Below are 27,765 nucleotides of genomic sequence, written 5' to 3'. Positions count from 1 at the left end.
CCCCTTCCTTCGCTCCTTCTTTCCTTCCTTCTTTCCCTTTTTTCTTTCTTTCTCTCCTTCCTTCTCTAACTTTCCTTCCTCCCCCCTTTTTCTTTCCCTCCCTCTTTCTCTCCTTTCCTACTTTTCTACCTCCTTCCTTCCTTCTTTCTTTCCCTCCCTCTTTCATGGATTTCTCGGAGGGGGCGTGGGCGGCGGAGGAGGAGGAGGAGGAGGAGGAGGGAAGGATGGCGTATGCGCGGAGGGAACGTGGTCCAGTAATGTGTGCGTGCCGGACGGCTCGCGCCGGGATGCCTCTGCGCATGCTCTGTATCTTTTTGTGATGGTGAGTTTGTTGTAATGTTTCTTTTTTGTGTTGTGATGAGTGTTGTGCATACCTTGTGGTTTGAGGTATGCGTCCGCCAAGTTTGGTGCTTTTTCGTCCGGGGGTTTTCGCGTTTTGCGGCCCCTTACGACGCCCTTTTCCATTTTATATATATAGATAATAATAATAATAATAGACTGACACAATATGAGGATTTAAAGATCGAACTGCAAAGACAGTCAAGGTGGTTCCAGTGGTGAGTGGCACACTGGGTGCAGTGCCTAAGGACCTTGTGTTGTAGTAGAGTCTGTTTGCAACACTGCAACTGGTAGTAAGGGTGCTTGTTCTGTCGCGCGCTGGGCCTGTAAGTAATTGTCTTTAAATAGGATGTGTGACTTGAGCCAGGGGCCCCCGAAGAGAAGTTCTCAGAGGTTTTCCACCACAAATAGTCTTTAGATGGCTTGTGAAGTATAACAAAGTCCTTTATTAATGAACAATCAAACAGAAACTTCTCTTGTCTTCAGAAAGTTAAACAAATGATTCCAGGCTTTTATGGCTTCCTAATCTTGTCCACGAAGGACAGGCAATTGTCTTCAATAACGAATTCTTTGCTTTAAAGGAAAATCCCTTTTTAACTTCTCCCAGGCTGACTGTAATCTAATCCTTACTGACGTGGGCTCCGCTACCGGGTCGAACTGCGTCTCGAGCACCGAGTGGACCTACCAGTAAAGGCTTAGATATTCTCCAACTGGAGTTCTTTGGTCTTCCAAAACTGTTTACCCTCCGAAATTCTTCAAAGCTTTAGGGCTGTTTCCCTGGAAATCTTTGGAGATCTTTGGGTGCTCTTAAAACTGTTCTCCCCCGGAAAGTCTTAAGAGTTGAAGCTTTTGTACAGGAGAAGCTTGTACACGTCCTTGCTGAGACTGACTAAAAAATGGCTCCCTTCCCTTCCCAATTGCCCTAAGCAAGGGGAGGAACCAAAACTTAACGATGATGGACAGGTGACTTGCCCTATGACTGCAACCAAAGGAAGCCACCTATCTGCAGAATCCCAGGAACTTTGGGCTGCAAGCAAACATTTAATTCAAAGCAAATAAAATTGAAGCTCCTGGTACAGCTGTACCAGTACAATGCTAGAAGAGGGAAAAGGAGTGCTCCAGAGTTAGATGAGGATCAGCAGAGGATCCGGGAGATACTTATGTCACCCACAGATGAAGATTCCTTCGAAGGGTTTTCTGAGAGTGAAACGAGTGAGGAGGAGAAAGGAGATACAGCGGATGGGAATAGGGGAACTAAGAGGGTTACTCGGGAGCAGGAATCGGATGAGGAGCGACAGAGGAAGAAGATCCGGGAGATACTTACTGCTCCCACAGAAGAGGAGGATTTCATGGGTTTCTCTGGGAATGATGGGTCTGGGAGTGATGGGGATGAGGAGGAATCACTGGGTTGGACTAAGGTGTGTGTACTCAACCAACGTCTAGTGACACGTTTGCGGGGTTTTCTGGTGGTGGGGATTGGCAATCGGGAGATACTGGGGATTCTTGGAGAGAACTAAGTCTTGACAAGAGGTGGAAGAGTTGGAGGGATGGGCGTCGGCATTCAGGTGAAGAAGTTAAGCCAGCTGCAAGTGATGAGGACGGGGTGGAGGGCAGCTCATCATCGGATGATGAGTTGTAAGATAAAAGTAGGCACTGAAATGGAAGAACTTTGCAGTAGGCAAAGTGTTGGTTTCGTGCCTTGCGTCTTGTCGCTGCCGCTTTCGTGTTGGGCTTGGGTTCTGGATCTGCAGGTTGCTGTTTACCTTCATGTTACAACTCTGCCTTGGAGTGTGGTGGAGGCTCCTTCTTTGGAGGTTTTGAAACACAGGCTGGATGGTCATCTGTTGGTAGTGTTTTGAATGCGATTTTCCTGATTCTTGGTAGAATGGAGTTGGTCTGGATGGCCCATGAAGTCTCTCAGAACTCTAGGCTTCCTGGCTTCCTTCCTTCCCTTGGCTTCTTAGCTTCCTTCCTCCCTGGCTTCCTTCCTCCCTGGTGTCCTTCCTGGCGTCCTTCCTTCCTGGCGTCCTTCCTTCCTGGCATCCTTCCTTCCTGGCTTCCTTCCTTCTTGGCTTCCTTTCTCCTTGGTTTCCTTCCTGGCATCCTTCCTTCTTGACTTCCTTCCTTCCTTCCTTCCTGGTGTCCTTCCTTCCTGGCTTCCTTTCTTCTTGGCTTCCTTCCTTCCTGGTGTCCTTCCTGGCTTCCTTCCTTCTTGGCTTCCTTCCATCCTTCCTGGCTTCCTTCCTTCCTGGCATCCTTCCTTCCTGGCTTCCTTCCTTCCTGGCTTCCTTTCTGGCGTCCATTCTTCCTGGCTTCCTTCCTTCTTGGCTTCCTTCCGCCTTGGTTTCCTTCCTGGCTTCCTTCCTTTTTGGCTTTATTCCTGGCATCCTTCCTTCTTGACTTCTTTCCTCCCTGGCTTCCTTCCTTCCTAGTGTCCTTCCTTCCTGGCATCCTTTCTTCTTGACTTCCTTCCTTCTATGAATTGGTGTGAACTTTAAAATGTTCCAGAGAGGCCCTCCTCTGGCTCCCACCACCGTCAGAAGCACGGTTGGTGGGGACGAGAGAGAGGGCCTTCTCGGTGGTGGCCCCCCGCCTCTGGAACGCCCTTCCTGGAGAAATAAGACAGGCCCCACCCCTCCCCTCCTTTTGTAAGAGCCTGAAGACCTGGTGGTTTAAACAAACCTTTGAGAACGACTAGTTCTCGCTCTGCCCCAGAGGCGGCTGAAATCGGCCATGTCTTCTTCTTCTATCAATTACCCAGGGGACTTCCTCCTCTTCGGCCCCGGAAATGAACAGCCACAGACTCCACCTAATTTCCCGGGCCCTCTAAAATCGCACTAGCCTCGGCCAGCCTTTAAGTTGCCTTGAACAGGCAGGATTATTTCAAATATTCGTGTGCTATTGGGATTTTTTAATATGCTTATGTTGTCTTGTTAATGTGATGTTTATGCTGCTTCCTTTGTATGGATTGATGATGTTACCTGGAAACCACGCAGAGACCCTCCGGGTGAGACAGCGGGATATAAAGGTTTGCTGTTGTTGTTGTTGTTCCTGGCTTCCTTCCTTCTTGGCTTCCTTCCTGGCATCCCTCCTTCCTTCTTGACTTCTTTCCTCCCTCCCTGGCTTCCTTCCTTCCTTGTGTCCTTCCTTCTTGACTTCCTTCCTTCCTTGTGTCCTTCCTGGCTTTCTTCCTTGTTTCCTGGCTTCCTTCCTTCCTCCTTGGCTTCCTTACTTCTTGACTCCTTCCTCCCTGGCGTCCTTCCTTCTTTCCTGACTTCCTTCCTTCTTTCCTGACTTCCTCCCTTCCTTGTGTCCTTCCTGACTTTCTTCCTTCCTGGCTTCCTCCCTTCCTCCCAGGCTTCCTTCCTTCTTGACTTCCTTCCTTGTGTCCTTCCTGCCTTTCTTCCTTCTTTCCTGGCTTCCTTCCTTCCTGGTTTCCTCCCTCCCTGGCTTCCTTCCTCATGTCCTTCCTGGCTTCTTTTCTAGTTTCCTCCCTGGCTTCCTTCCTTCTTTCCTGACTTCCTCCCTTCCTTGTGTCCTTCCTGACTTTCTTCCTTCCTTCCTTCCTGGCTTCCTCCCAGGCTTCCTTCCTTCTTGACTTCCTTCCTTGTGTCCTTCCTGGCTTTCTTCCTTCTTTCCTGGCTTCCTTCCTTCCTGGTTTCCTCCTTCCCTGGCTTCCTTCCTCATGTCCTTCCTGGCTTCTTTTCTAGTTTCCTCCCTGGCTTCCTTCCTTCTTTCCTGACTTCCTCCCTTCCTTGTGTCCTTCCTGACTTTCTTCCTTCCTTCCTTCCTGGCTTCCTCCCTTCCTCCCAGGCTTCCTTCCTTCTTGACTTCCTTCCTTGTGTCCTTCCTGGCTTTCTTCCTTCTTTCCTGGCTTCCTTCCTTCCTGGTTTCCTCCTTCCCTGGCTTCCTTCCTCATGTCCTTCCTGGCTTCTTTTCTAGTTTCCTCCCTGGCTTCCTTCCTTCTTTCCTGACTTCCTCCCTTCCTTGTGTCCTTCCTGGCTTTCTTCCTTCCTTCCTCCCAGGCTTCCTCCCTTCCTCCCAGGCTTCCTTCCTTCTTGACTTCCTTCCTTGTGTCCTTCCTGGCTTTCTTCCTTCTTTCCTGGCTTCCTTCCTTCCTGGTTTCCTCCCTCCCTGGCTTCCTTCCTCATGTCCTTCCTGGCTTCTTTTCTAGTTTCCTCCCTGGCTTCCTTCCTTCTTTCCTGACTTCCTACCTTCCTCGTGTCCTTCCTGGCTTCCTTCCTTCTTTCCTGACTTCCTACCTTCCTCATGTCTTCCCTGGCTTCCTTCCTTCTTTCCTGACTTCCTACCTTCCTCGTGTCCTTCCTGGTTTCCTTCCTTCCTTCTTGACTTCCATCCTTCCTGCCTCCCTGGCTTCCTTTCCTGCATCCCTCCTTCCTGGCTTCCTTCCTTCTTGACTACTTTCCTCCCTCCCTGGCTTCCTTCCTTCCTTCTTGACTCCTTCCTTCTTGACTTCCTTTCTGGCATTTCTCCTTCCTAGCTTCCTTCCTTCTTGACTTCCTTCCTGGCTTCCTCCCTCCTTCCTTCCTTCCTTTCTCCCTCCCTCATAGAATCCTAGAATCAAAGAGTGGGAAGAGACCCCCTCCTGGGCCATCCTCCAGTCCAACCCCATTCTGCCAAGAAGCAGGAATATTGCATTCAAATCACCCCTGACAGATGGCCATCCAGCCTCTGTTTCAAAGCTTCCAAAGAAGGAGCCTCCACCACACTCCCTCCGGGGCAGAGAGTTCCACTGCTGAACGGCTCTCACAGTCAGGAAGTTCTTCCTCATGTTCAGATGGAATCTCCTCTCTTGTAGTTTGAAGCCATTGTTCCTTTGCGTCCTAGTCTCCAGGGAAGCAGAAAGGAAGCTCCCTCCCTCCTCCTCCCTGTGGCTTCCTCTCACATATTGATACATGGCTCTCATCATGTCTCCTCTCATCCTTCTCTTCTTCAGGCTAAACATGCCCAGTTCCCTAAGCCGCTCCTCATAGGGCTTGTTCTCCAGACCCTTGATCTGCTCCCTCCTCCCTGTGGCTTCCTCTCACATATTTATCCATGGCCCTCATCATGTCTCCTCTCAGCCTTCTCTTCTTCAGGCTAAACATGCCCAGCTCCTTAAGCCGCTCCTCATAGGGCTTGTTCTCCAGACCCTTGATCTGCTCCCTCCTCCCTGTGGCTTCCTCTCACGTATTGATCCATGGCTCTCATCATGCCTCCTCTCAGCCTTCTCTTCTTCAGGCTAAACACGCCCAGCAGCTCTTTCAGCCGCTCCTCATAGGGCTTGTTCTCCAGACCCTTGATTGGCTCCCTCCTCCTCCCTGTGGCTTCCTCTCACGTATTGATCCATGGCTCTGATCATGCCTCCTCTCGGCCTTCTCTTCTTCAGGCTAAACACGCCCAGCAGCTCTTTCAGCCGCTCCTCATAGGGCTTGTTCTCCAGACCCTGGATCTGCTCCCTCCTCCTCCCTGTGGCTTCCTCTCACATATTTATACATGGCCCTCATCATGTCTCCTCTCAGCCTTCTCTTCTTCAGGCTAAACATGCCCCGCTCCTTAAGCCACTCCTCATAGGGCTTGTTCTCCAGACCCTTGATCTGCTCCCTCCTCCCTGTGGCTTCCTCTCACATATTTATCCATGGCTCTCATCATGTCTCCTCTCAGCCTTCTCTTCTTCAGGCTAAACATGCCCAGCTCCTTAAGCCGCTCCTCATAGGGCTTGTTCTCCAGACCCTTGATCTGCTCCCTCCTCCTCCCTGTGGCTTCCTCTCACGTATTTATTATACATGGCCTTCATCATGTCTCCTCTCAGCCTTCTCTTCTTCAGGCTAAACATACCCGCCCTCCTTCCCTCCCTCCCTGTTCTCTCTCTCTCTCTCTCTGAGGCCTCGCTCTCATCAACACAAACATAAACACATCCCGGCCCCGCCCCCTTTCGGCCATTGGCTGCGGGAGACACAAGGCCGGCCCTCCGATTGGCAGGGGGCAGACCGGGGCGCCCTCCTATTGGTGGGAAGGAGGAGGGGGAGGAGGGACCGCGAGGGGGCGTGGCTTCACTTGGGGCTCCTCCCCTGGCGGCCCCTCCTCCTCCTGCTGCTTCTGCGCATGCGCTGAGGCCTGGCCGAGGCCTGTTCTCCTCAGGGCGGGCCTTTGCCTTGATTAGCTTTCAGCCCTAATTTAGGAGTGGGAGTTAGGCCTGCTCTTCATTGATATCTCATACTATCTCCATATGGATATCAAGTCTATACAGCAGGCCTGGGCCTGGGCCCTCCCTCCCTCCCTCCAGGGGTTTTGGACTACAACTCCCACAATTCCTAACAGCCTACCGGCTGTTAGGAATTGTGGGAGTTGTAGTCCAAAACCCCTGGAGGGCCCAAGCTGGCCCACACCTGCTATAGTATGGGAAATATAGCATTCATTTGGCTTTCTGTTTCTCTCTTTCACCCTCCATTCGTGCCCCTTCAAATTCCGCAGCACTGCTGGTCACAGCTGACCTCCAGCTGGAGCGCTCCCAGTTCTCAGTGTCTATGCCAGAGTTTTTAAGGTTGGCTCTGAGCCCATCTTTGAATTCTCTTTTCCTGCCCACCCACATTCCGTTTTCCGTTCTTGAGTTCGGAGTACAGCAACTGCTTTGGGAGACGGTGGTCGGGCATACGGACAACGTGGCCGGTCCAGCAGAGTTGATGGCGGAGGACCATCGCTTCAATGCTGGTGGTCTTTGCTTCTTCCAGCACGCTGACGTTTGTCCGCCTGTCTTCCCAAGAGATTTGCAGGATTTTCCGGAGGCAAAACTAATGGAATCGTTCCAGAAGTTGCATGTGACGTCTGTAGACAGTCCACGTCTCGCAGGCATATAGCAGGGTTGGGAGGATAATAGATTTATAGACAAGCACCTTGGTATCACTACGGATGTCCTGGTCTTCAAACACTCTCTGCTCCATTCGGGAAAAAGCTGCACTTGCAGAGCTCAGGCGGTGTTGCATTTCAGTGTCGGTGTTGACATCTGTAGACAGTCCACGTTTCATAGGTATATAGCAGGGTTGGGAGGGGAATAACTTTATAGATAAGCACCTTGGTCTCCCTACAGATGTCCCGGTCCTCATTCTCTACTTCATTTGGAAAAATGCTGCACTCGCAGAGCTCAGGCGGTGTTGTATTTCAGTGTCAGTGTTGACATCTGTAGACAGTCCACGTTTCACAGGCATATAGCAGGGTTGGAAGGACAGTAGCTTTATAAACAAGCACCTTGGTCTCCTTATGGATGTCCCAGTCCTCAAACACTCTCTACTCCATTCGGGAAAAAGCTGCACTCGCAGAGCTCAGGCGGTGTTATATTTCAGTGTCAGTGTTGACATCTGTAGACAGTCCACGTTTCGCAGGCGTATAGCAGGGTTGGGAGAAGAATAGCTATATCAACAAGCCCTTTGGTCTCCCTATGGATGTCCCGGTCCTCAAACACTCTCTGCTTCATTCGGAAGAATGCTGCGCTCGCAGAGCTCAGGTGGTGTTGTATTTTGGTGTCAATGTTGATGTCTGTATACAGTCCACGTTTCACAGGCATATAGCAGGGTTGGGAGGACAATAGCTTTATAAACAAGCCCCTTGGTCTCCCTACGGATGTTCCGGTCCTCAAACACTGCTTCATTCGGAAAAATGCTGCACTCGCAGAGCTCAGGTGGTGTTGTATTTCGGTGTCGATGTTGACTTTGGTGGAGAGGTGGCTGTCAAGGGAGCCGGAATCGTTCACATTTTCTAACATTACACCATTAAGCAGTATCTCTGGCATTGGAGAGGGATTGGCTGGTGACTGCTGGAAGAGGCTTGTAGGTCTCCTTCTGAATGTGCATGGACTACGTTATCATCAGATGTTGTTGTGACAGGGGGGTTGGCTGGTGTCTGCTGGAAGAGGACTTTGGTTTCCTCGATGTTCAAGGATAGACCGAGCTTCTCGTCTGCTTCTGCGAAGGTGTTGAGAGTGGCTTGACTGTCTTCTTCTGAATGTGCATGGACTACGTTATCTTCAGCATATTGGATTTCTATAACAGATGTTGTTGTGACAGGGGAATTGGCTGGTGTCTGCTGGAAGAGGACTTTGGTTTCCTCGATGTTTAAGGACAGGCCGAGCTTCTCGTCTGCTTCTGCGAAGGTGTTTAGAGTGGCTTGACTGTTTTCTTCTGAATGTGCATGGACTACGTTATCATCAGCATATTGGAGTTCTATAACAGATGTTGTTGTGACAGGGGGATTGGCTGGTGTCTGCTGGAAGAGCACTTTGGTTTTCTCGATGTTCAAGGATAGACCGAGCTTCTCGTCTGCTTCTGCAAAGGTGTTGAGAGTGGCTCGTAGGTCTTCTTCTGAATGCACACAGACGACGTCGTCATCAGTGTCTCAATATGATTATCAAGTCAATACAGAGTTGATGGTATAATATAGCATTTCTTAGATTCTTTTGGGAACTTAGGGAAATCTTAGGATCTTAGGGCAACACTTTCAAAGCAGAAACATTTTGCACATTTTGTTGCATAGTGTCCCATTGCACATCTCTCGCTTGAGAGTGGGAAGAGTAGGCAAGGAGTGTGCCTCCCATTGTGTTGGGAGCCTTTCCAAGGCCTCTTGCCTCCACTCCCAAGTTGGTCTTCTTGTTGTGGGCTCACTCTCAGAGGCGCAAAGACATAAGAGACATGCACAAGAAGTGGAAAAAGGGAGAAATCAACAAAGAAGATTTCTCCAACTCTTTGATTCTATGATTTATTTATTTATTTACTAGCTGTCCCCTGCCACGCCTTGCTTTGCTTTCACCCCTGGCTTTGCAGAGACCCCTGGGTTGCCTTGTGGGGGGGGGGATTCCCCCCCAGGCAGAGCTTGTGGTGTGTCTCAAGGCGCTGCTGGGCCCAGCAACAGAGAACCAGGAAGGAAGGCTGAAAACGAAAGTGTTGTGGCCTGGTATGGGGGGAGGAAACAGGGAAGGAGGAGGGAAAGGGGTCACTCACATGATAGCAGAGGAAGAGGAGGAGGGGGACAATCCAAGCTCTTCTCCAAGGGTCTCTGAGCTGCTGCTCCGGTTGCTGCTGCTGCTGCTTCTCCCACTTTGGCACTGGCCCCTCCTCCAGGAAGGAAGGAAGGAAGGGAGCCCAACCCAATATATTCATTTCCAAGCAAAACCGGCTTATGAGTGATCATTTAATATTGCTATATAAAACCTACAGTAGTGTCTTTCTTTGCTGCAGAGATACAAGCAATATATTCATTTCAAAGCAGAACCGGCTTGCGAGTGATTATTTAATATTTCTATATAAAACCCACAGACTTACAACTACAAATCCACTTTTATTCAACGGTTAACAGCAGAGGCCTCCCTTTTTCCCGGAGAAGCCATCCGTTCAGTGTTAGTTTAAAATATCTCAAAGTGTCTCAGAAACCAAAACAAACAAGCAAACTCCAGAAGTTCCATTGAGCTCAGAATTTAGGCAGTTTAGTACTTTTAATTGCAACACAATTGGTGGGTTAATTGATGGGAAGGAAAAGCAAGACCTTGTGTGTCTTTGATCACCTCAAAACCACACATTATATATATATATATATATATATATATATATATATATATATATATATATATATATATATATATATATTTCAGGCACATCCCCAACACAGAAAAGCTCCAAACAGCATGGATTTCATTCTGAAATGCTCCTTTTTAGGGAGAGCCCTGGCGGGAAGTGAAAAAGTACGGCAACTTTGGCTTTCATTAAGTGCATCCAGAATTACCAAATAATCATAATAATAATTAAGAATACTTTGCGGTGTTTTGTTCAGGATCAAGCAGTAAGGCACCAAGTTTACCCAAAGCAAGATTGTGTCTTGGGGGTGATTTCCAGTGCGATGCCATCCCATCAGAATAGGAAACACTGTGCGAGACTGGCAAGACGTGCTATTCAATCAATCAATCAATAATACTATAAATATAATAATGATTTTGTTGTTATATTTTGCATTGCACTATTTAATCAAGGCTGAGTTTGGCACGTTTGTGTGTGAGAGGGTTCCTCATCCAAGAAAATGGGTTTGGCATTCAATAATAATAATAATAATAATAATAATTATTATTATTATTATTATTAGTAGTAGTAGTAGTAGTATTACACTAATACTACTAATAATATTTTGTTATTATATTTAGCATTGCAGGATTTAATCAAGGCTGTGTTTGGCATATTTGCATGTGAGAGGGTTCCCTCATCCAAGAAGGCATGAATGAAAATGGGTTAATCAACAATAACAACAACAATAATAAAAATTATTATTATTATTATTATTATTATTATTATTATTATTATATTTAGTAATACACTGTTTAATCAAGGAACATTTGCATATGAGAGGTTCCCCTCATCCAAGAAGGCACAAATGAAAACGGGTTTGCCACTTAATCAATAATAATAATAATAATGAAATTTAGTATTAGTATTACCCTGTTTAATTAAGGCTGTGTGTGGCATATTTGCAGGTGAGAGGATTCCCCCACACAAGAAAACGGGTTTGCCACTTAATCAACAATAACAACAATAATAAAATGATTTATTATTATTATTATTATTTTTATTATTATTATTATTATTATTATTATTATTATTATTATTATACAGGGTTAGTCAAAATGCATAGGCCAATAAGCCATTCAATTGAATGGCTTATTGGCCTATGCATTTTGACTAACCCTGTATTTAGTAATACACTGTTCAATCAAGGCACATTTGCATGTGAGAGGTTCCCCTCATCCAAGAAGGCACTAATGAAAACTGGTTTGACATTCAATAATAATAATAATAATAATAATAATAATAATAATAATAATAATAATTTGTATTTATTATTATTTTATTTAATATTACACAGGGTTATTGTGCGTTTTTTCGGGCTGTATGGCCATGTTCTAGAAGCATTCTCTCCTGACGTTTCGCCTGCATCTACGGCAAGCATCCTCAGAGGTAGTGAGGTCTGTTGGAAGTAGGAAAAAGGGTTTATATATCTGTGGAATGACCCGGGTGGGACAAAGGACTCTTGTCTGTTGGAGCTAGGTGTGAATGTTTCAACTCACCACCTTGATTAGCATGAAAATTAGTTGAAACATTCACACCTAGCTCCAGCAGACAAGAGTCCTTTGTCCCACCCTGGTCATTCCACAGATATATAAACCCACTTTCCTACTTCCAACAGACCTCACTACCTCTGAGGATGCTTGCTGTAGATGGAGGCGAAACGTCAGGAGAGAATGCCTCTAGACCATGGCCATACAACCTGAAAAACTCTACAACAACCCAGTGATTCCGGCCATGAAAACCTTCGACAATACTTTAATATTATACGGTTTGGCACATGTGCAAGTGAGGAGGGTGCCCTCGTCCAAGAAAGAGATTTTCCAAGTGGGGATGAAGGAAAGGCCATTGGGAATTGCAATTCCAGAACAGAACAGGCCGTGAAATAAACGCCCTTTCCTCCCGGAACTCGCAGAGCTCTCCTCGGCAGCCTCAACCCACCAAATTAGCATTTAGTTTACACGTTTCAGCAATTGAAGAACGACAAAAGAGTAGACGCGTCTGTCCGAAATAAGGTTCGATTTGGGCACCGTGGGAAAGTGTGACCGTGCCGCAGGTGAGGGTGCAGGAGACGGGCGTTCCTTGCCAAGGGGTCAGCTTCCTTGGCTCGCCGCCGCTCACGAAGACACGCTCCAAACTGCATTGAGAAACCACACACACACAAAATTGTTTTACGAAGAGACCTTAATATGCAGTAGGTTAACCTTTGAGACCCAAACAGAAATGGTGACATTATCCGGAGTCGTGGCGAAGAACTTACCAATGATGATGATTAAGAGGACCACGACCACGGCGATCAATATGGCCCACATCTGGCAAGACAAATAAGAAAATGTTGAGATTAATTTCACAATTCAGCAGCAGATCAGTTGCACAACTTCAGCGCTTTCCAGTAGCTTCTTCCAGCATCACAGCACAAGGAGAGATACACACTGTACATGACTTCCTTATCTACAATTCTATACAATTACACATAGCAATCTCTGATTCGTTCTCAACTCATTAACTTAACTCAGACCCAGGATTACATCATTCACAATCACCTGGACTAGGCCAGAACACATTCCCCAAATGATTCCCTATATACAGTTAATGCATGACTCAGCATTTCCAATAGAAGCCTATTAGCAGTGCATTGTTTTCCCCTCCAATCTAGATGACACTACAAACTTACCACAGCACACGGTTATATCTTGTCTTAGCAGACAGGTTCCTTTAATACATTACATAGAGCCTTCGGCAAACAGCATCACAGCACAAGGAGAGGGAGAATACACTGTACACGACTTCCTTATATACAATTCTGTATCTTTACACATAGCAATCTCTGATTGGTTCCCAACTCATTAACTTATCTCAGACCCAGGATTGCATCATTCACAATCACCTGGACTAGGCCAGAACATATTCTGGCCTAGTTACATGACTCAGCATTTCCAATAGAAGCCTATTAGCAGTGCATTGTTTCCCCCTCCAATCTAGATGACACTACAAACTTACCACAGCACACGGTTATATCTTGTCTTAGCAGACAGGTTCCTTTAATACATTACATAGAGCCTTCGACGAACAGCATCACAGCACAAGGAGAGGGAGAGAATACACTGTACACGACTTCCTTATATACAATTCTGTACCTTTACACATAGCAATCTCTGATTGGTTCCCAACTCATTAACTTATCTCAGACCCAGGATTGCATCATTTACAATCACCTGGACTAGGCCAGAACACATTCCCCAAATGATTCCCTATATACAGTTAATGCATGACTCAGCATTTCCAATAGAAGCCTATTAGCAGTGCATTGTTTTCCCCTCCAATCTAGATGACACTACAAACTTCCCACAGCACACGGTTATATCTTGTCTTAGCAGACAGGTTCCTTTAATACATTACATAGAGCCTTCGGCAAACAGCATCACAGCACAAGGAGAGGGAGAGAATACACTGTACACGACTTCCTTATATACAATTCTGTACCTTTACACATAGCAATCTCTGATTGGTTCCCAACTCATTAACTTATCTCAGACCCAGGATTACATCATTCACAATCACCTGGACTAGGCCAGAACACATTCCCCAAATGATTCCCTATATACAGTGAAAGCATAACTCAGCATTTCCAATAGAAGCCTATTAGCAGTGCATTGTTTCCCCCTCCAATCTAGATGACACTACAAACTTAATACACAGCACACGGTTATATCTTGTCTTAGCAGACAGGTTCCTTTAATACATTACATAGAGCCTTCGACGAACAGCATCACAGCACAAGGAGAGGGAGAGAATACACTGTACACGACTTCCTTATATACAATTCTGTACCTTTACACATAGCAATCTCTGATTGGTTCCCAACTCATTGACTTAACTCAGACCCAGGATTACATCATTCACAATCACCTGGACTAGGCCAGAACACATTCCCCAAATGATTCCCTATATACAGTCAATGCATGACTCAGCATTTCCAATAGAAGCCTATTAGCAGTGCATGACTCAGCTATATTACATTACAAAACATTGTAAAACCTGACAGAAAATAATACAGAATCATTGAATTACAAGGTTGGACGGGACCCCCATGGGCCCCTTCCAGCCTAACCTGCCAGGCAGGAAGACACCATTCAATCCCTCTTGACAGATGGCCATCCAAATTCTGCTTAGAAGCCTCCAAATAAGGCAGAGAGCTCTTCTTGTGGTCAGGATGTTCTTGGTAATGTGTCGTCGAAGGCTTTCATGGTTGCTGTGAGTTTTCTGGCCTCCCTGAAGAAGCCGCTGGGTGAGATCATCCGGAGTTTTGGAGTTCGATGCCATCTGTACGCAGATGACGCCCAACTCTATCACTCGTTTCCACCAGATGCTAAGGAGGTTGTCCAAGTCCTGAACCGGTGCCTGGCCACTGTGACAGTCTGGATGAGGGCGAGCACATTGAAGTTGAATCCAGACAAGACAGAAGCCCTCCTGGTCAGTCGCAAGGCTGAACGGGGTATAGGGTCGGAACCTGTGCTGGACGGGGTCACACTCCTCTTGAAGGCATGGGTTCACAGCTTGGGGGTCCTCCTGGATTCATCGCTGAGCCTGGAACCCCATGTCTCGGCGGTGGCCAGGGGAGCTTTTGCATAGTTAAAACATGTGCACCAGTTGTGCCCGTACCTTGGGAAGTCTGATCTGGCCATGGTGGTCCACGCTCTGGTTACATCCTGAATAGATTACTGCAACGCGCTCTACGTGGGGCTGCCTTTGAAGATGCACCCAAGGCCTCCTGCGGAGGATCCCTTGCCTGCCTCATGCCCTTGCTGGATGGCGAGAGCGAGAGGCAGGCGAGGCGGGTTTTCCGCAAGGCCAGGCCTTGTACGGAGGACTCCTCGCCTGCCTCGCGCCCTTGCCGGATGGCGAGAGTGCGAGGTAGGCGAGGCAGGACCCTCGCCTGGCCCACGCCCTTGGGGCGGGACCAACGGAGGCGGCCTCACGACCCCTCCAAAATGGCCACTTGACCCCCCTGGGTGTCGCAACCCCCAGGTTGAGAACCGCTGCTCTATACAGTTCTGGCCCAGCTTACTTGTCCGAACGCATCCACCCCTCCGTCCCTCCTCGTAATCCAAGATCATCCGGGGAGGCCCTGCTCTCGCTCCCTTCAACATCACAGATGCAGATTCATTACATGTATTATAGAGTAAAATAATACATGTACTGAAAATAATAACAACAGAGCAAAATATGAAATAACATTGACCCGAGTATAAGCCGAGAGGAACTTTTTCAGCCTATAAAAACGGCTGAAAAACCAGACTTATACTCAAGTATATACAGTAATTTTATCTTGTGGGCATTGATGGCCAAATGTAAACTGCCTCGAGTCGCCTCGTTCAGTCGCTTCTGACTCTTTGTGACCTCACGGACCAGCCCACTCCGGAGCTCATTATCGACCGTCACCACCCCCAGCTCCTTCAGAGTCAAGCCAGTCATCACCCAAGTCAAAAAAGAAGCACCATCAAAGCCTTGGCAGACCATGCAAAAAGAATCTGCGAAGCCCACCTCCTCCAAGATGAACTGAACCACCTCAACTGGGCTCTCCAGGCCAAGGGAGACTCCACCTCAGACGTCAGAAGAGCTGCAAGACAACCAAGAAGAAGCCACGAGAGTAAAGATGAAGATCCACCCAGAGGGAAAGTGTTCCTGCCAGACATCAAGGGAACCACTGACCGCAGAGGGAAGCTGATGAGGAAACACAACATACAAACAATCTACAAACCCACCAAGAAAATCCAACAAATGCTCCGTTCAGCAAAGGACAAGAGGGATCCTCTCACCTCTGCAGGAGTCTACCATTGTATCCCATGCAGATGGGGACAAGTCTCCATAGGGACCACCAAACGCAGCACCCAGACACGCATCAAGGAACATGAAAGGCACTGCAGACTACTTCAACCAGAGAAGCCAGCCATAGCAGAGCACACGATGAACCAGCCTGGACACAGCAGAGTATTTGAAAACACAGAAATGCTGGACCACACCAACAACCACCATGTCAGACTACACAGAGAAGCCATTGAAATCCACAAGAAGCATGTGGACAATTTCAACAGAAAGGAGGAGACCATGAAAATGAACAAAATCTGGCTACCAGTATTAAAAAACTCCAAAATTATAACAGCTAAACAACAGAGAGGAAGAAACCAGGCACAGATTAACACCTCCCAGCAACAGATTTTCCCAGGTTCAGGCAGGCCTTCAAATGCTAATGAAGGTGATTAGCTAAACATTCACACCTAATTGCAGCAGGGAAGAGCTCCTTGCCCCACCCCAGCCATTCCACAGATATATAAACCCATTGTCCTAATTCCAACAGACCTCTACCTCTGAGGATGCTTGCCATAGATGCAGGCGAAACGTCAGGAGAGAATGCCTCTAGAACATGGCCATATAGCCCGAAAAACCCACAAGAACTCAAGCCAGTCACTTCAAATCTGGCTATTCGGTATTTTTAAAAACTTAAAATTAGTACCTCCCAACAAAGGATTCCCCAGGCAGGAAGCAGCAGGCTTTGAAGTTGCAAGGCCATTAAATGCAACTTCAAGGTGGCCGATTGCAACATTCACACTTGCCTCCAACAGACAAGTGAATGCTGCAATTCTCCCATCCTGGACCTCCCATAGATACATAAACCTCCCTTGCTTAGTTTCCAATATACCTCACAAACTCTGAGGATGCCTGAAATAGATGTGGGCAAAACATCAGGAGAGAGTGCTTCTGGGGCATGGCCATGCTGCTTGGAAGATGCACAGCAACCCTGTGATTTTGGCCATGAAAGCCTTCGACAACACACTTTGTACTTTTCCATTTGGCTTCTCTTCCTTCCTTTTATTATATGGCTTTTGAAGAAAATGTGGGAAGAAGGAGGAGGAGGAGACAAGGGCCGAAGGCGCGCTCACCTTGCAGTTCTTCCACCAGTACTTCCTCTTCAGCTTGGCGGCATTCGTCTCAAACTGGGAGGCTCCCGCTTGCAAGGCGTCGGCCCGGTCGTCCAGCTCCGTGAGCTTCTGGTCGCGCTCCAAGACCTTGTCCACGTTGACCCTCATGATGTCCACCACCTGCAAAGCCCAAGGCCGGGTCACTGCTGTCCACACAGCCCTCTCCCCAAAGAACCCTCTCCAAGGAAATTTGAGGTCTACCTACTTCATCCACCTGGTTCTGGGTCTGCTGGAGGCGGCGGTTGGAGCCAGACACCGAGGACGAGGAGGCCGCTGCCCCGGTTGGGCCACTGGTCGACCTGCAGCGCAGACGGAGAAAGAGAAGGAAGGAAGGAAGGAAGGGTGATGGACATGGAGAGGAATCCCGTTATGCATAGGCTGCACCAAGAACCAAGTATTTGGCCAGGATGCGAGAGAATAATAATAATAATAATAATAATAATAATAATAATAATAATAGAGACAAAGGAGGGCCTGATTGTGGCAGCCCAAGAACAAGCCATTCGAACCAAGGCTATCCAAGCCAGAACTGAAAAGTCAACAACAGATCCCAAATGTAGACTCTCAAGGAAGCAGGCGAAACAGTAAATCCTATCCTCAGCTGCTGCGAGAAGATCGTGGACAGACTCCAAGCAGAGGCACAACACCCTTGCTCAGATTATTCACTGAAACTTGCGCCACAAAGACCAAGGCCATCAAAGCCAGAATTGAAAAGTCGACAACAGATCCCAAATGTAGACTCTGCAAGGAAGCAGGCGAAACAGTAAATCCCATCCTCAGCTGCTGCGAGAAGATCATGGACAGACTACAAGCAGAGGCACAACACCCTTGCTCAGGTGATTCACTGGAACTTGTGCCACAAAGAACATCTGCCTGCGACAAAGAACTGGTGGGATCACAAGCCAGAAAAAGTTACAGAGAATGAACACGTCAAGCTACTCTGGGACTTCCGGATTCAGACAGACAAAATTTTGGGGCACAAAACTCCTGACCTCACAATCGTGTTAAAAAACCAAGTATGGATCGTCGATGTCGCAATCCCAGGTGAGAGCAGGATTGCAAGGAAACAACTGGAAAAGCTGACACGATATGAGGATTTAAAGGTCGGACTGCAAAGACTCTGCCACAAACCAGTCAAGGTGGTCTCAGTGGTGATTGGCACACTGGGTGCAGTGCCTAAAGACCTTGGCCTGCACTTAAACACAATCGGCGCTGACAAGATGACCACCTGCCAGCTGCAGAAAGCCAGTCCTAGACCCTTGGGAAGTATCCGACGTGTGATCCAGTTCAACAGCCAGCAGAGTGTCTGCTGTGGACTCGTATTTCAAATAATAATAATAATAATAATAATAATAATAATAATAATAATAATAATGTGGTGTCGAAGGCTTTCATAGCCAGAATCACTGGGTTGCTGTGAGTTTTCCAGGCTGCCTGGCCATTTATCAGAAGCATTATCTCCTGACCGGGCAAGATTCTGGAAAAGATGGTTAAGGAAGCGGTCTGCAAACACTTAGAAACAAATGCAGTCATCGCTAATAGTCAACATGGATTGATCAAAAACAAGTCATGCCAGGCTCATCTGATCTCTTTCTTCGATAGAGCTACAAGCTGGGTAGATGCACACGGGGAATGATGCCGTGGGTGGAGCGTGCCTGGATTTCAGGAAGGCCTTCTTGGACAAGGTCCCCCATGACCTTCTGGCAAGGAAACTAGTCCAATGTGGGCTAGGCACAACTACGGTGAGGTGGATCTGGAATTGGTTAAGTGGACGAACACAGAGAGTGCTCACTAATGCTTCCTCTTCATCCTGGAAAGAAGTGACAAGTGGAGTGCCTCAAGCAGGGTTCCGTCCTGGGCCCGGTCCTGTTCAGGATCTTTATTCATGACTTAGATGAAGGGCTAGAAGGCAGGATCATCAAGTTTGCAGACGACACCAAATTGGGAGGAAGAGCCAATAGTCCAGAGGACAGGAGCAGGATTCAAAACGATCTTGACAGATTAGAGAGATGAAGGGCCAAAACTAACAAAATGAAGTTCAACAGGGACAAATGCAAGATACTCCACTTTGGCAGAAAAAATGAAATGCAAAGAGACAGAATGGGGGACGATGAGGCCTGGCTCGAGAGCAGGACGTGTGGAAAAGATCTTGGAGTCCTCGTGGACAGGAAGTTAAACATGAGCCAACAATGTGATGTGGCGGCAAAAAAAGCCAATGGGATGTTGGCCTGCATCAAGAGGAGCATAGTGTCTAGATCTAAGGAAGTCCTGCTCCCCATGCTCTATTCTGCTTTGGTTAGACCACTTTACCTGGAATATTGTGTCCAATTCTGGGCACCACAATTCAAGAGAGATATTGACTCTAAGCTGGAATGTGTCCAGAGGAAGAGGGCGACTCAAATGATCAAGGGTCTGGAGAACAAGCCCTATGAGGAGCGGCTTAGGGAACTGGGCATGTTTAGCCTGAAGAAGAGAAGGCTGAGAGGAGACATGATGAGAGCCATGTATAAATATGTGAGAGGAAGCCACAGGGAGGAGGAGGGAGCAATCTTCCTTTCTGCTTCCTTGGAGAGACACTAGGACGCAAGGGAACAATGGCTCCAAACTACAAGAGAGGAGATTCCATCTGAACACGAGGAAGAACTTCCTGACTGTGAGAGCCGTTCAGCAGTGGAACTCTCTGCCCCGGAGGGAGTGTGGTGGAGGCTCCTTCTTTGGAGGCTTTTAAGCAGAGGCTGGATGGCCATCTGTCGGGTGATTTGAATGCAATATTCCTGCTTCTTGGCAGAATGGGGTTGGACTGGATGATGGCCAACGAGGTCTCTTCCCACTCTTTGATTCTATGATTCTATGATTCTATGATGTTTCGCCCACATCTGGGGCAGGCATCCTCAGGGGTTGAGGGGTGTGTTGGAAACTAAACAAGTGGGGTTTCTATATATATACACACTCACTCACACACACACACACACTAGCTGTCCCCTGCCACGCGTTGCTGTGGCCCAGTCTGAATATATGTGTTTTGTGAGTATGCATATATATATATTTATATATTTGTGTATCTGTGTATATACATGTGTTTGCGCATATATACACACACACACACTAGCTGTCCCCTGCCACGCTTTGCTGTGGCCGTCTGTATATATGTGTTTTGTGTGTATGTAAATATGTGTGTATATATTTGTGTGTTTATATGTATATTGTGTATATGTGTGTGCTTGTCTATATGCATATTTGTGTTTATATATGTGTGCATGTGTATGTGTGTATATATGTATGTAGATATATGTGTGTGTATATTTGTGTGTGCTTGGGTATATATATATAAATGTGTAAGTATGTGTGTGTTTATATATGTACATAAATGTGTGTGTGTGTGTGTGTGTGTGTGTGTATTTTGGGGGTTTTAAGTCCGTTCTGCTGGGTTTTTTTTGTTGGGGTTTTTTTTTTTTTGCAGTTTTAGGGGTGATGAGCACTCATTGGTCTATGTATTGTCGAAGGAAACAAACAAGGACATCTCATCACCTTCCAACAAAAGATTGCCCCAGGCACTGCCAGGCCATCAAATGCTAATCAAGGTGGTCAGTTGAAACATTCCCACCTAGCTCCAGCAGGCAAGAGTCCTTTGTCCCACCCTGGGCATTATTCCACAGATATATAAACCTTTTTCCTAGTTCCAACAGACCTCACTCCCTCTGAGGATGCTTGCCATAGATTCAGGCGAAACATCAGGAGAGAATGCTTCTAGGACACTGGTCCCCAGATGCTTTTAGCCTTCAACTCCCAGAAATCCTAACAGCTGGTAAACTGGCTGGGATTTCTGGGAGTTGTAGGCCAAAAACATCTGGGGACCCCGGTTGAGAACCACTGTCCTAGAGGCATTTTCTCCTGACGTTTCGCCTGCACCTATGGCAAGCATCCTCAGAGGTAGTGAGGTCTGTTGGAACTAGGAAAAAGGGTTTATATATCTGTGGAATAATGCCCAGGGTGGGACAAAGGACTCTTGCCTGCTGGAGCTAGGTGGGAATGTTTCAACTGACCACCTTGATTAGCATTTGATGGCCTGGCAGTGCCTGGGGCAATCTTTTGTTGGAAGGTGATGAGATGTCCTTGTTTGTTTCCTTCGACAATACATAGACCAATGAGTGCTCATCACCCCTAAAACCCCAACAAAAAAAACCCAGCAGAACGGACTTAAAACCCCCAAAATACACACACACACACACACACACACACATTTATGTACATATATAAACACACACATACTTACACATTTGTATATATATACCCAAGCACACACATATATCTACATACATATATACACACGTACACATGCACACATATGCACACATATATAAACACAAATATGCATATAGACAAGCACACACATATACACAATATACATATAAACACACAAATATATACACACATATTTACATACACACAAAACACATATATACAGACGGCCACAGCAACGCGTGGCAGGGTTTATATATCCGTGGAATAATGTCCAGGGTGGGACAAAGGACTCTTGTCTGCTGGAGCTAGGTGGGAATGTTTCAACTGACCACCTTGACTAGCATTTGATGGCCTCACAGTTGTTTGGTGTGGCTTGTTGGTGCCTGGGGCAATCTTTTGTTGAGAGGTGATTAGCTGTCCCTCATTATTTTCTCTCTGCTTTTTTCCTGTTGTAATTTTAGAGTTTTTGTAATACTGGCAGCCAGATTGTGTTCATTTTCATGGTTTCCTCCTTTCTGTTGAAATTGTCCACCTGCTTCTTGTGGATGTCAATGGCTTCTCTGTGTAGCCTGACATGGTGGTTGTGAGAGCGGTCCAGCATTTCTGTGTTCTCCAATAATCTGCTGTGTCCAGGTTGGTTCATGAGGTGCTCTGCTATGGCTGACTTCTCTGGTTGACGTAGTCTGCAGTGCCTTCCATGTTCCTTGATCCGTGTTTGGGCAATGCTGCTGCCTTTGGTGGTCTCTATGGAGACTTGTCTACACCTCTAATGGAGTCTACTGTATGCCATGCAGCTGTGGACAACTCTACAGAGGGATGACCAAACACAGCATTCTCCAGGGAGGAGTCAAGGAAGATGAAAGGCACGGTAGACTACTTCAGCCACAGCAGAGCACCTGAGGAACCAACCTGGGCACAGAATACTATCTGAGAACACAGAAATGCTGGACCACTCTCACAACTACCATGTCAAGCGACACAGAAGCCGTTGAAACTACAAGAAGCCAAGGAGGAAACCATGAAAATGAACAAAACCTGGCTATTAAAAAGCTCTAAAATCAGGACAGTAAATAAAGAAGAACACTAAAAAACCAGGGGAATTCCAAGCAGGAAACAATCACAGCTAGCTTACACCTCCAAACAAAGGATTCCCCCCAGGCAGTAACCACCCAGGCTTTGAAGCTACAAGGCTATTCAATGCTAATTAAGCTGTTGCTTTCATACTCGTCGCAAGCAAACATGAGTTCTTTTTCCCACCCTGGGCATTATTCCACAGATATATTAACCCCGCTTGCCTATTTTTCAACAGGCCTCACAACCTCTGAGGATGCCCGCCATAGATGTGGGCGAAACGTCAGGAGAGAATGCTTGAACGTGGCCAGACAGCCTGGCAAACTCACAGCAACCCAATTATTATTATTTTATTTCTTACCTGCCTCTCCTCTTGTACAATTATTATTATTATTATTATTATTATTATTATTATTATTATTATTATTATCGTCGTTACTACTACTACTACTATTATCATTGGGTTGTTGTAGGTTTTTTCGGGCTATATGGAACTAGGAAAAAGGGTTTATATATATCTCTGGAATGACCAGGGTGGGACAAAGGACTCTTGTCTGCTGTGTAAGAAAAGCCATTGAAATCCACGAGAAGCATGTGGACAATTTCAACAAAAGGAGGAAACCATGAAAATGAACAAAATCTGGCTGCCAGTATTAAAAAAAAACTCTAAAATTACAACAGCAACACAACAGAGAGGAAACAATCAGGCACATCTAATCACCTCTCAACAAAAGATTGCTCCAGGCACTGTCAGACCATTATATGCTAATCAAGGTGGTCAGTTGAAACATTCACACCCAGCTCCAGCAGACAAGAGTCCTTTGTCCCACCCTGGTCATTCCTAGTTCCAACAGACCTCACTACCTCTCAGGATGCTTGCCATAGATGCAGGCGAAACGTCAGGAGAGAATGCCTCTAGACCATGGCCATATAGCCCGAGAAAACCTACAACAACCCAGTGATTCCGGCCATGAAAGCCTTCGACAATACTACTATCATTATGTGTTATAATACTATATAGTACTAATAGTAGTAGTACAAGAGGAGTATTGTATTATTATTATTATTATTAGTATTAATAATAATAATAATAATAATACAAGAGGAGAGGTGATTAAGAAATAAACTAATAATAACAATAATAATAATAATAATAGGGTTGCTGTGAGTTTTCTGGGCTGTCTGGCCATGTTCCAGAAGCATTCTCTCCTGACGTTTTGCCTACATCTATGGCAGGTATCCTCAGAGGTTGTGAGGCCTGTTGGAAACTAGGCAATAATAATAATAATAATAATAATAATAATAATAATAATAAGGTTGCTGTGAGTTTTCTGGGCTGTCTGGCCATGTTCCAGAAGCATTCTCTCCTGACGTTTTGCCTACATCTATGGCAGGTATCCTCAGAGGTTGTGAGGCCTGTTGGAAACTAGGCAATAATAATAATAATAATAATAATAATAATAATAATAATAATAAGGTTGCTGTGAGTTTTCTGGGCTGTCTGGCCATGTTCCAGAAGCATTCTCTCCTGACGTTTTGCCTACATCTATGGCAGGTATCCTCAGAGGTTGTGAGGCCTGTTGGAAACTAGGCAATAATAATAATAATAATAATAATAATAATACAAGAGGAGAGGCGGGTAGGAAATAAAAGTATTATTATTAATAATAAATAATAAATAAAATAAGAAAATAAATTTTAATAATAATAATAATAATAATAATACAAGAGGAGAGGCGGGTAAGAAATAAAATAAGACAAGAGGTTGGTAAGAAATAAAATTATATTATTATCATTATTTGTTATAATATATAGTAATAATAGTAGTACAAGAGGAGAGGCGAGTCAGAATTAAAATAATAATAATAATAATAATAATAATAATACAAGAGGAGAGACAGGTAGGAAATAAAATATTATTATTAATAATAAATAAAATAAGAAAATAAAATTTAATAATAGTAATAATAACACAAGAGGAGAGGCAGGTAAGAAATAAAAATATTATTATTAATAATAATAATAAATAAATAAATAAATTTTAATAATAATAATAATACAAGAGAAGAGGCGGGTAAGAAATAAAAATATTATTAATAATAAATAATAAATAAAATAAGGAAATAAATTTTAATAATAATAATAATAATAATAATAATAATAATACAAGACGAAAGGCAGGTAAGAAATAAAAATATTATTAATAATAAATAATAAATAATAAATAAAATAAGGAAATAAATTTTAATAATAATAATAATACAAGAGGAGAGGTGGGTAAGAAATAAAAATATTATTATTATTAATAAATAATAAATAAAATAAGAAAATAAAATTTTAATAATAATAATAATAGAAGAGGAGAGATGGGTAAGAAATAAAAATATTATTATTAATTAATAATAAATAAAATAATAAAATAAAATTTAATAATAATAATAATAATACAAGAGGAGAGGCAGGTAAGAAATAAAAGTATTATTATTAATAATAAATAATAAAATAAAGAAATAAATTTTAATAATAATAATAATAATAATACAAGAGGCAGGTAAGAAATAAAAATATTATTATTAATAAATAAAATAAGAAAATAAATTTTAATAATAATAATAATAATAATAGAAGAGGAGAGGTGGGTAAGAAATAAAATTATTATTATTATTATTATTATTATTATTATTATTAGGGTTTGGGCAGCTTAAAAAATGTTTCCCATGTTTTGATAATAGAACCAAGGAGGAAATAAGGACAATATTATTATTATTATTATTATTATTATTATTATTATTAATACAAGAGGAGAGGTGGGTATAATAAATATTATTATAATACTATGTAACACGATTTTTTTTTTGTTGCCGGGTTATAAATGTCCTTATTTGGTTCTATTATCAAAACTTGGGAAAAGTTTGTTAAGCTGCCCAAACTTTTCACATCTTCCAGCTCGTTTTGCTCAGGTTGTTTCACCCTCATTGAGTTCCCAACCTTTGTGGCAACCACCAAACACAAAGTTGCCGGAGTAGGAAGTGCCGCACAACGACACAGGAAGCAACACTTTCAAAGCAGAAACATTTTGCACGTTTTGTTGCATAGTGTCCCATTGCACGCCTCTCGCTTGAGAGTGGGAAGAGTAAGCAAGGAGTGTGCCTCCCATTGTGGTTGGAGTATTTCCAAGGCCTCTTGCCTCCACTCCCAAGTTGGTCTTCTTGTTGTGGGCTCACTCTCAGAGGCGCAAAGACATAAGAGACATGCACAAGAAGTGGAAAAAGGGAGAAATCAACAAAGAAGATTTCTCCAACTCTTTGATTCTATAATTTATTTATTTATTTATTTACTAGCAACGCGTTGCTTTGCTTTCACCCCTGGCTTTGCAGAGACCCCTGGGTTGCCTTGTGGGGGGGATTCCCCCCCCCCCCAGGCAGAGCTTGTGGTGTGTCTCAAGGCGCTGCTGGGCCCAGCCCCAGAGAACCAGGAAGGAAGGCTGAAAACGAAAGTGTTGTGGCCTGGTATTGTGGGGGGAGGAAACAGGGAAGGAGGAGGGAAAGGGGTCACTCACATGATAGCAGAGGAAGAGGAGGGGGACAATCCAAGCTCTTCTCCAAGGGTCTCTTAGCTGCTCCGGTTGCTCTTGCTGCTGCTTCTCCCACTTTGGCACTGGCCCCTCCTCCAGGAAGGAAGGAAGGGAGCCCAACCCAAGGCCAGGGAAAGGGCCCCCAGAGGCAGGCAGAGAGAGAAAGAGGTGGAGACACTGGAGCAACAGCTGGGCAGAGTTTCATGGAGTGCTTTCCTTCCTGGCCGCCCTTGGATTGCCTTCAGCTGGGAGAGGCGCAGCACCGCCCTGCCTTGGGATTGCCTTTGGCCTGGGAAGGGCTCGTATTCCTCCCAGACAGAGAATCCCAGAGTTGGAAGACACCCTGGGGGCCATCTCTCCCCATAGAGACCCCAAACGCAGCAGCATTGCCCAGGGACGAATCAAAGAATATGAAAGGCACTGTAGACTAACTGATGAACCAACCTGGTCATGGGTAGATGGGAATTTCTCAAGAGTGAAATACTCAAGACGCAATTGCAAACTGTGCCAAAAAAGAGAAAAATAGAACAAGTGCAAAGAAGCCAGAATGGATGTTCAAAGAACTTCTAACTGTGCTAAAACACAAAAGAGACATGCACAAGAAGTGGAAAAAGGGAGAAATCACCAAAGAAGATTTCTCCAACTCTTTGATTGCATACACTTTGCCAGCTGCGCCACAATCCCAGCCTTCTCTCCATAGAGACCCCCAACGCAGCAGCATTGCCCAGGGACGAATCAAAGAATATGAAAGGCACTCTAGACTAACTCAGCCCTAGCAGAGCACCTGATGAACTAACCTGGTCACCGATGGGATGGGAATTCCTCATTGCAAACTGTGCCAACAAAGAGGAAAAATAGGACAAGTGCAAAAAGAAGCCAGAACGGATGTCCAAAGAACTAACTGTGCTAAGACACAAAAGAGACATGCACAAGAAGTGGAAAAAGGGAGAAATCACCAAAGAAGATTTCTCCAATTCTTTGATTCTATGATTTATTTCATAGAATCATAGAATCAAAGAGTTGGAAGAGACCTCATGGGCCATCCAGTCCAACCCCATTGTGCCAAGAAGCAGGAATATTGTGTTCAAATCACCCCTGACAGATGGCCATCCAGCCTATGTTTCAAAGCTTCCAAAGAAGGAGCCTCCACCACACTCCGGGGCAGAGAGTGCCACTGCTGAACGGCTCTCACAGTCAGGAAGTTCTTCCTCATGTTCAGATGGAATCTCCTTTCTTGTAGTTTGAAGCCATTGTTTCGCGTCCTAGTCTCCAGGGAAGCAGAAAACAAGTTTGCTCCCTCCTCCCTGTGGCTTCCTCTCACATATTTAGCCTCCCCACACTTTAAGGTGGTACCTAATTTTCCTACTTGACAGATGCAACTGTCTTTCGGGTTGCAAAGGTCGACAACAGGCTACACAATTGATTGGAAACCCACTCCAACCCGGGCTGGCTTCGAACTCATGACCTTTTGGTCAGAGTGATCTTAATGCATCTGACACTCAGCCAGCTGCGCCACACTCCCGGGCTTCTCTCAATAGAGACCCCCAACGCAGCAGCATTGCCCAGGCATGAATCAAAGAATATGAAAGGCCCTGTAGACTAGCTCAACTGGAGAAGTCAGCCACAGCAGAGCACCTGATGAACCAACCTGGTCACGGATGGGATGGGAATTTCTCAAGAGTGAAATACTCAAGGCGCAATTGCAAACTGTGCCAACAAAGAGGAAAAATAGGACAAGTGCAAAAAGAAGCCAGAATGGATGTCCAAAGAACTTCTAACTGTGCTACGACTCAAAAGAGACATGCACAAGAAGTGGGAAAAGGGAGAAATCATCAAAGAAGATTTGAATGCAATATTCCTGCTTCTTGGCAGAATGGGGTTGGACTGGATGGCCCATGAGGTCTCTTCCAACTCTTTGATTCTATGATTCTGTAAGATTTCTACAACTCTTTGATTCTATGAT

The 27,765-nt window shown here is 45.3% G+C and overlaps 1 protein-coding gene across 1 annotated transcript; it reads right to left on the bottom strand.

Moving 5' to 3' along the window:
* Positions 1-11,588: 11,588 nt before the first annotated feature.
* On the bottom strand, positions 11,589-25,949 carry VAMP3 (vesicle associated membrane protein 3). Its single transcript, XM_060758712.2, has 5 exons — positions 25,788-25,949; positions 17,121-17,214; positions 16,877-17,035; positions 12,196-12,247; positions 11,589-12,072 (listed from the first exon to the last, which is right to left on the bottom strand). Coding segments are annotated over exons 1-5 (327 nt in total). The 5' UTR covers positions 25,790-25,949; the 3' UTR covers positions 11,589-12,052.
* Positions 25,950-27,765: the final 1,816 nt, after the last annotated feature.

This window comes from Anolis sagrei, chromosome 13 (genome assembly GCF_037176765.1).
Source record: "Anolis sagrei isolate rAnoSag1 chromosome 13, rAnoSag1.mat, whole genome shotgun sequence".
NCBI classification, from domain to species: domain Eukaryota; kingdom Metazoa; phylum Chordata; class Lepidosauria; order Squamata; family Dactyloidae; genus Anolis; species Anolis sagrei.
This window is presented reverse-complemented; position numbering and strand designations above follow the sequence as displayed.

Excerpts from the sequence above, each read along its gene's own strand:
- VAMP3 (XM_060758712.2), bottom strand. Across the intron at positions 17,036-17,120 it reads CCCAGAACCAGGTGGATGAA|GTGGTGGACATCATGAGGGT; the intron begins GTAGGTAGACCT and ends TGGGCTTTGCAG. Across the intron at positions 12,073-12,195 it reads CCTCTTAATCATCATCATTG|TTTGGAGCGTGTCTTCGTGA; the intron begins GTAAGTTCTTCG and ends TTCTCAATGCAG.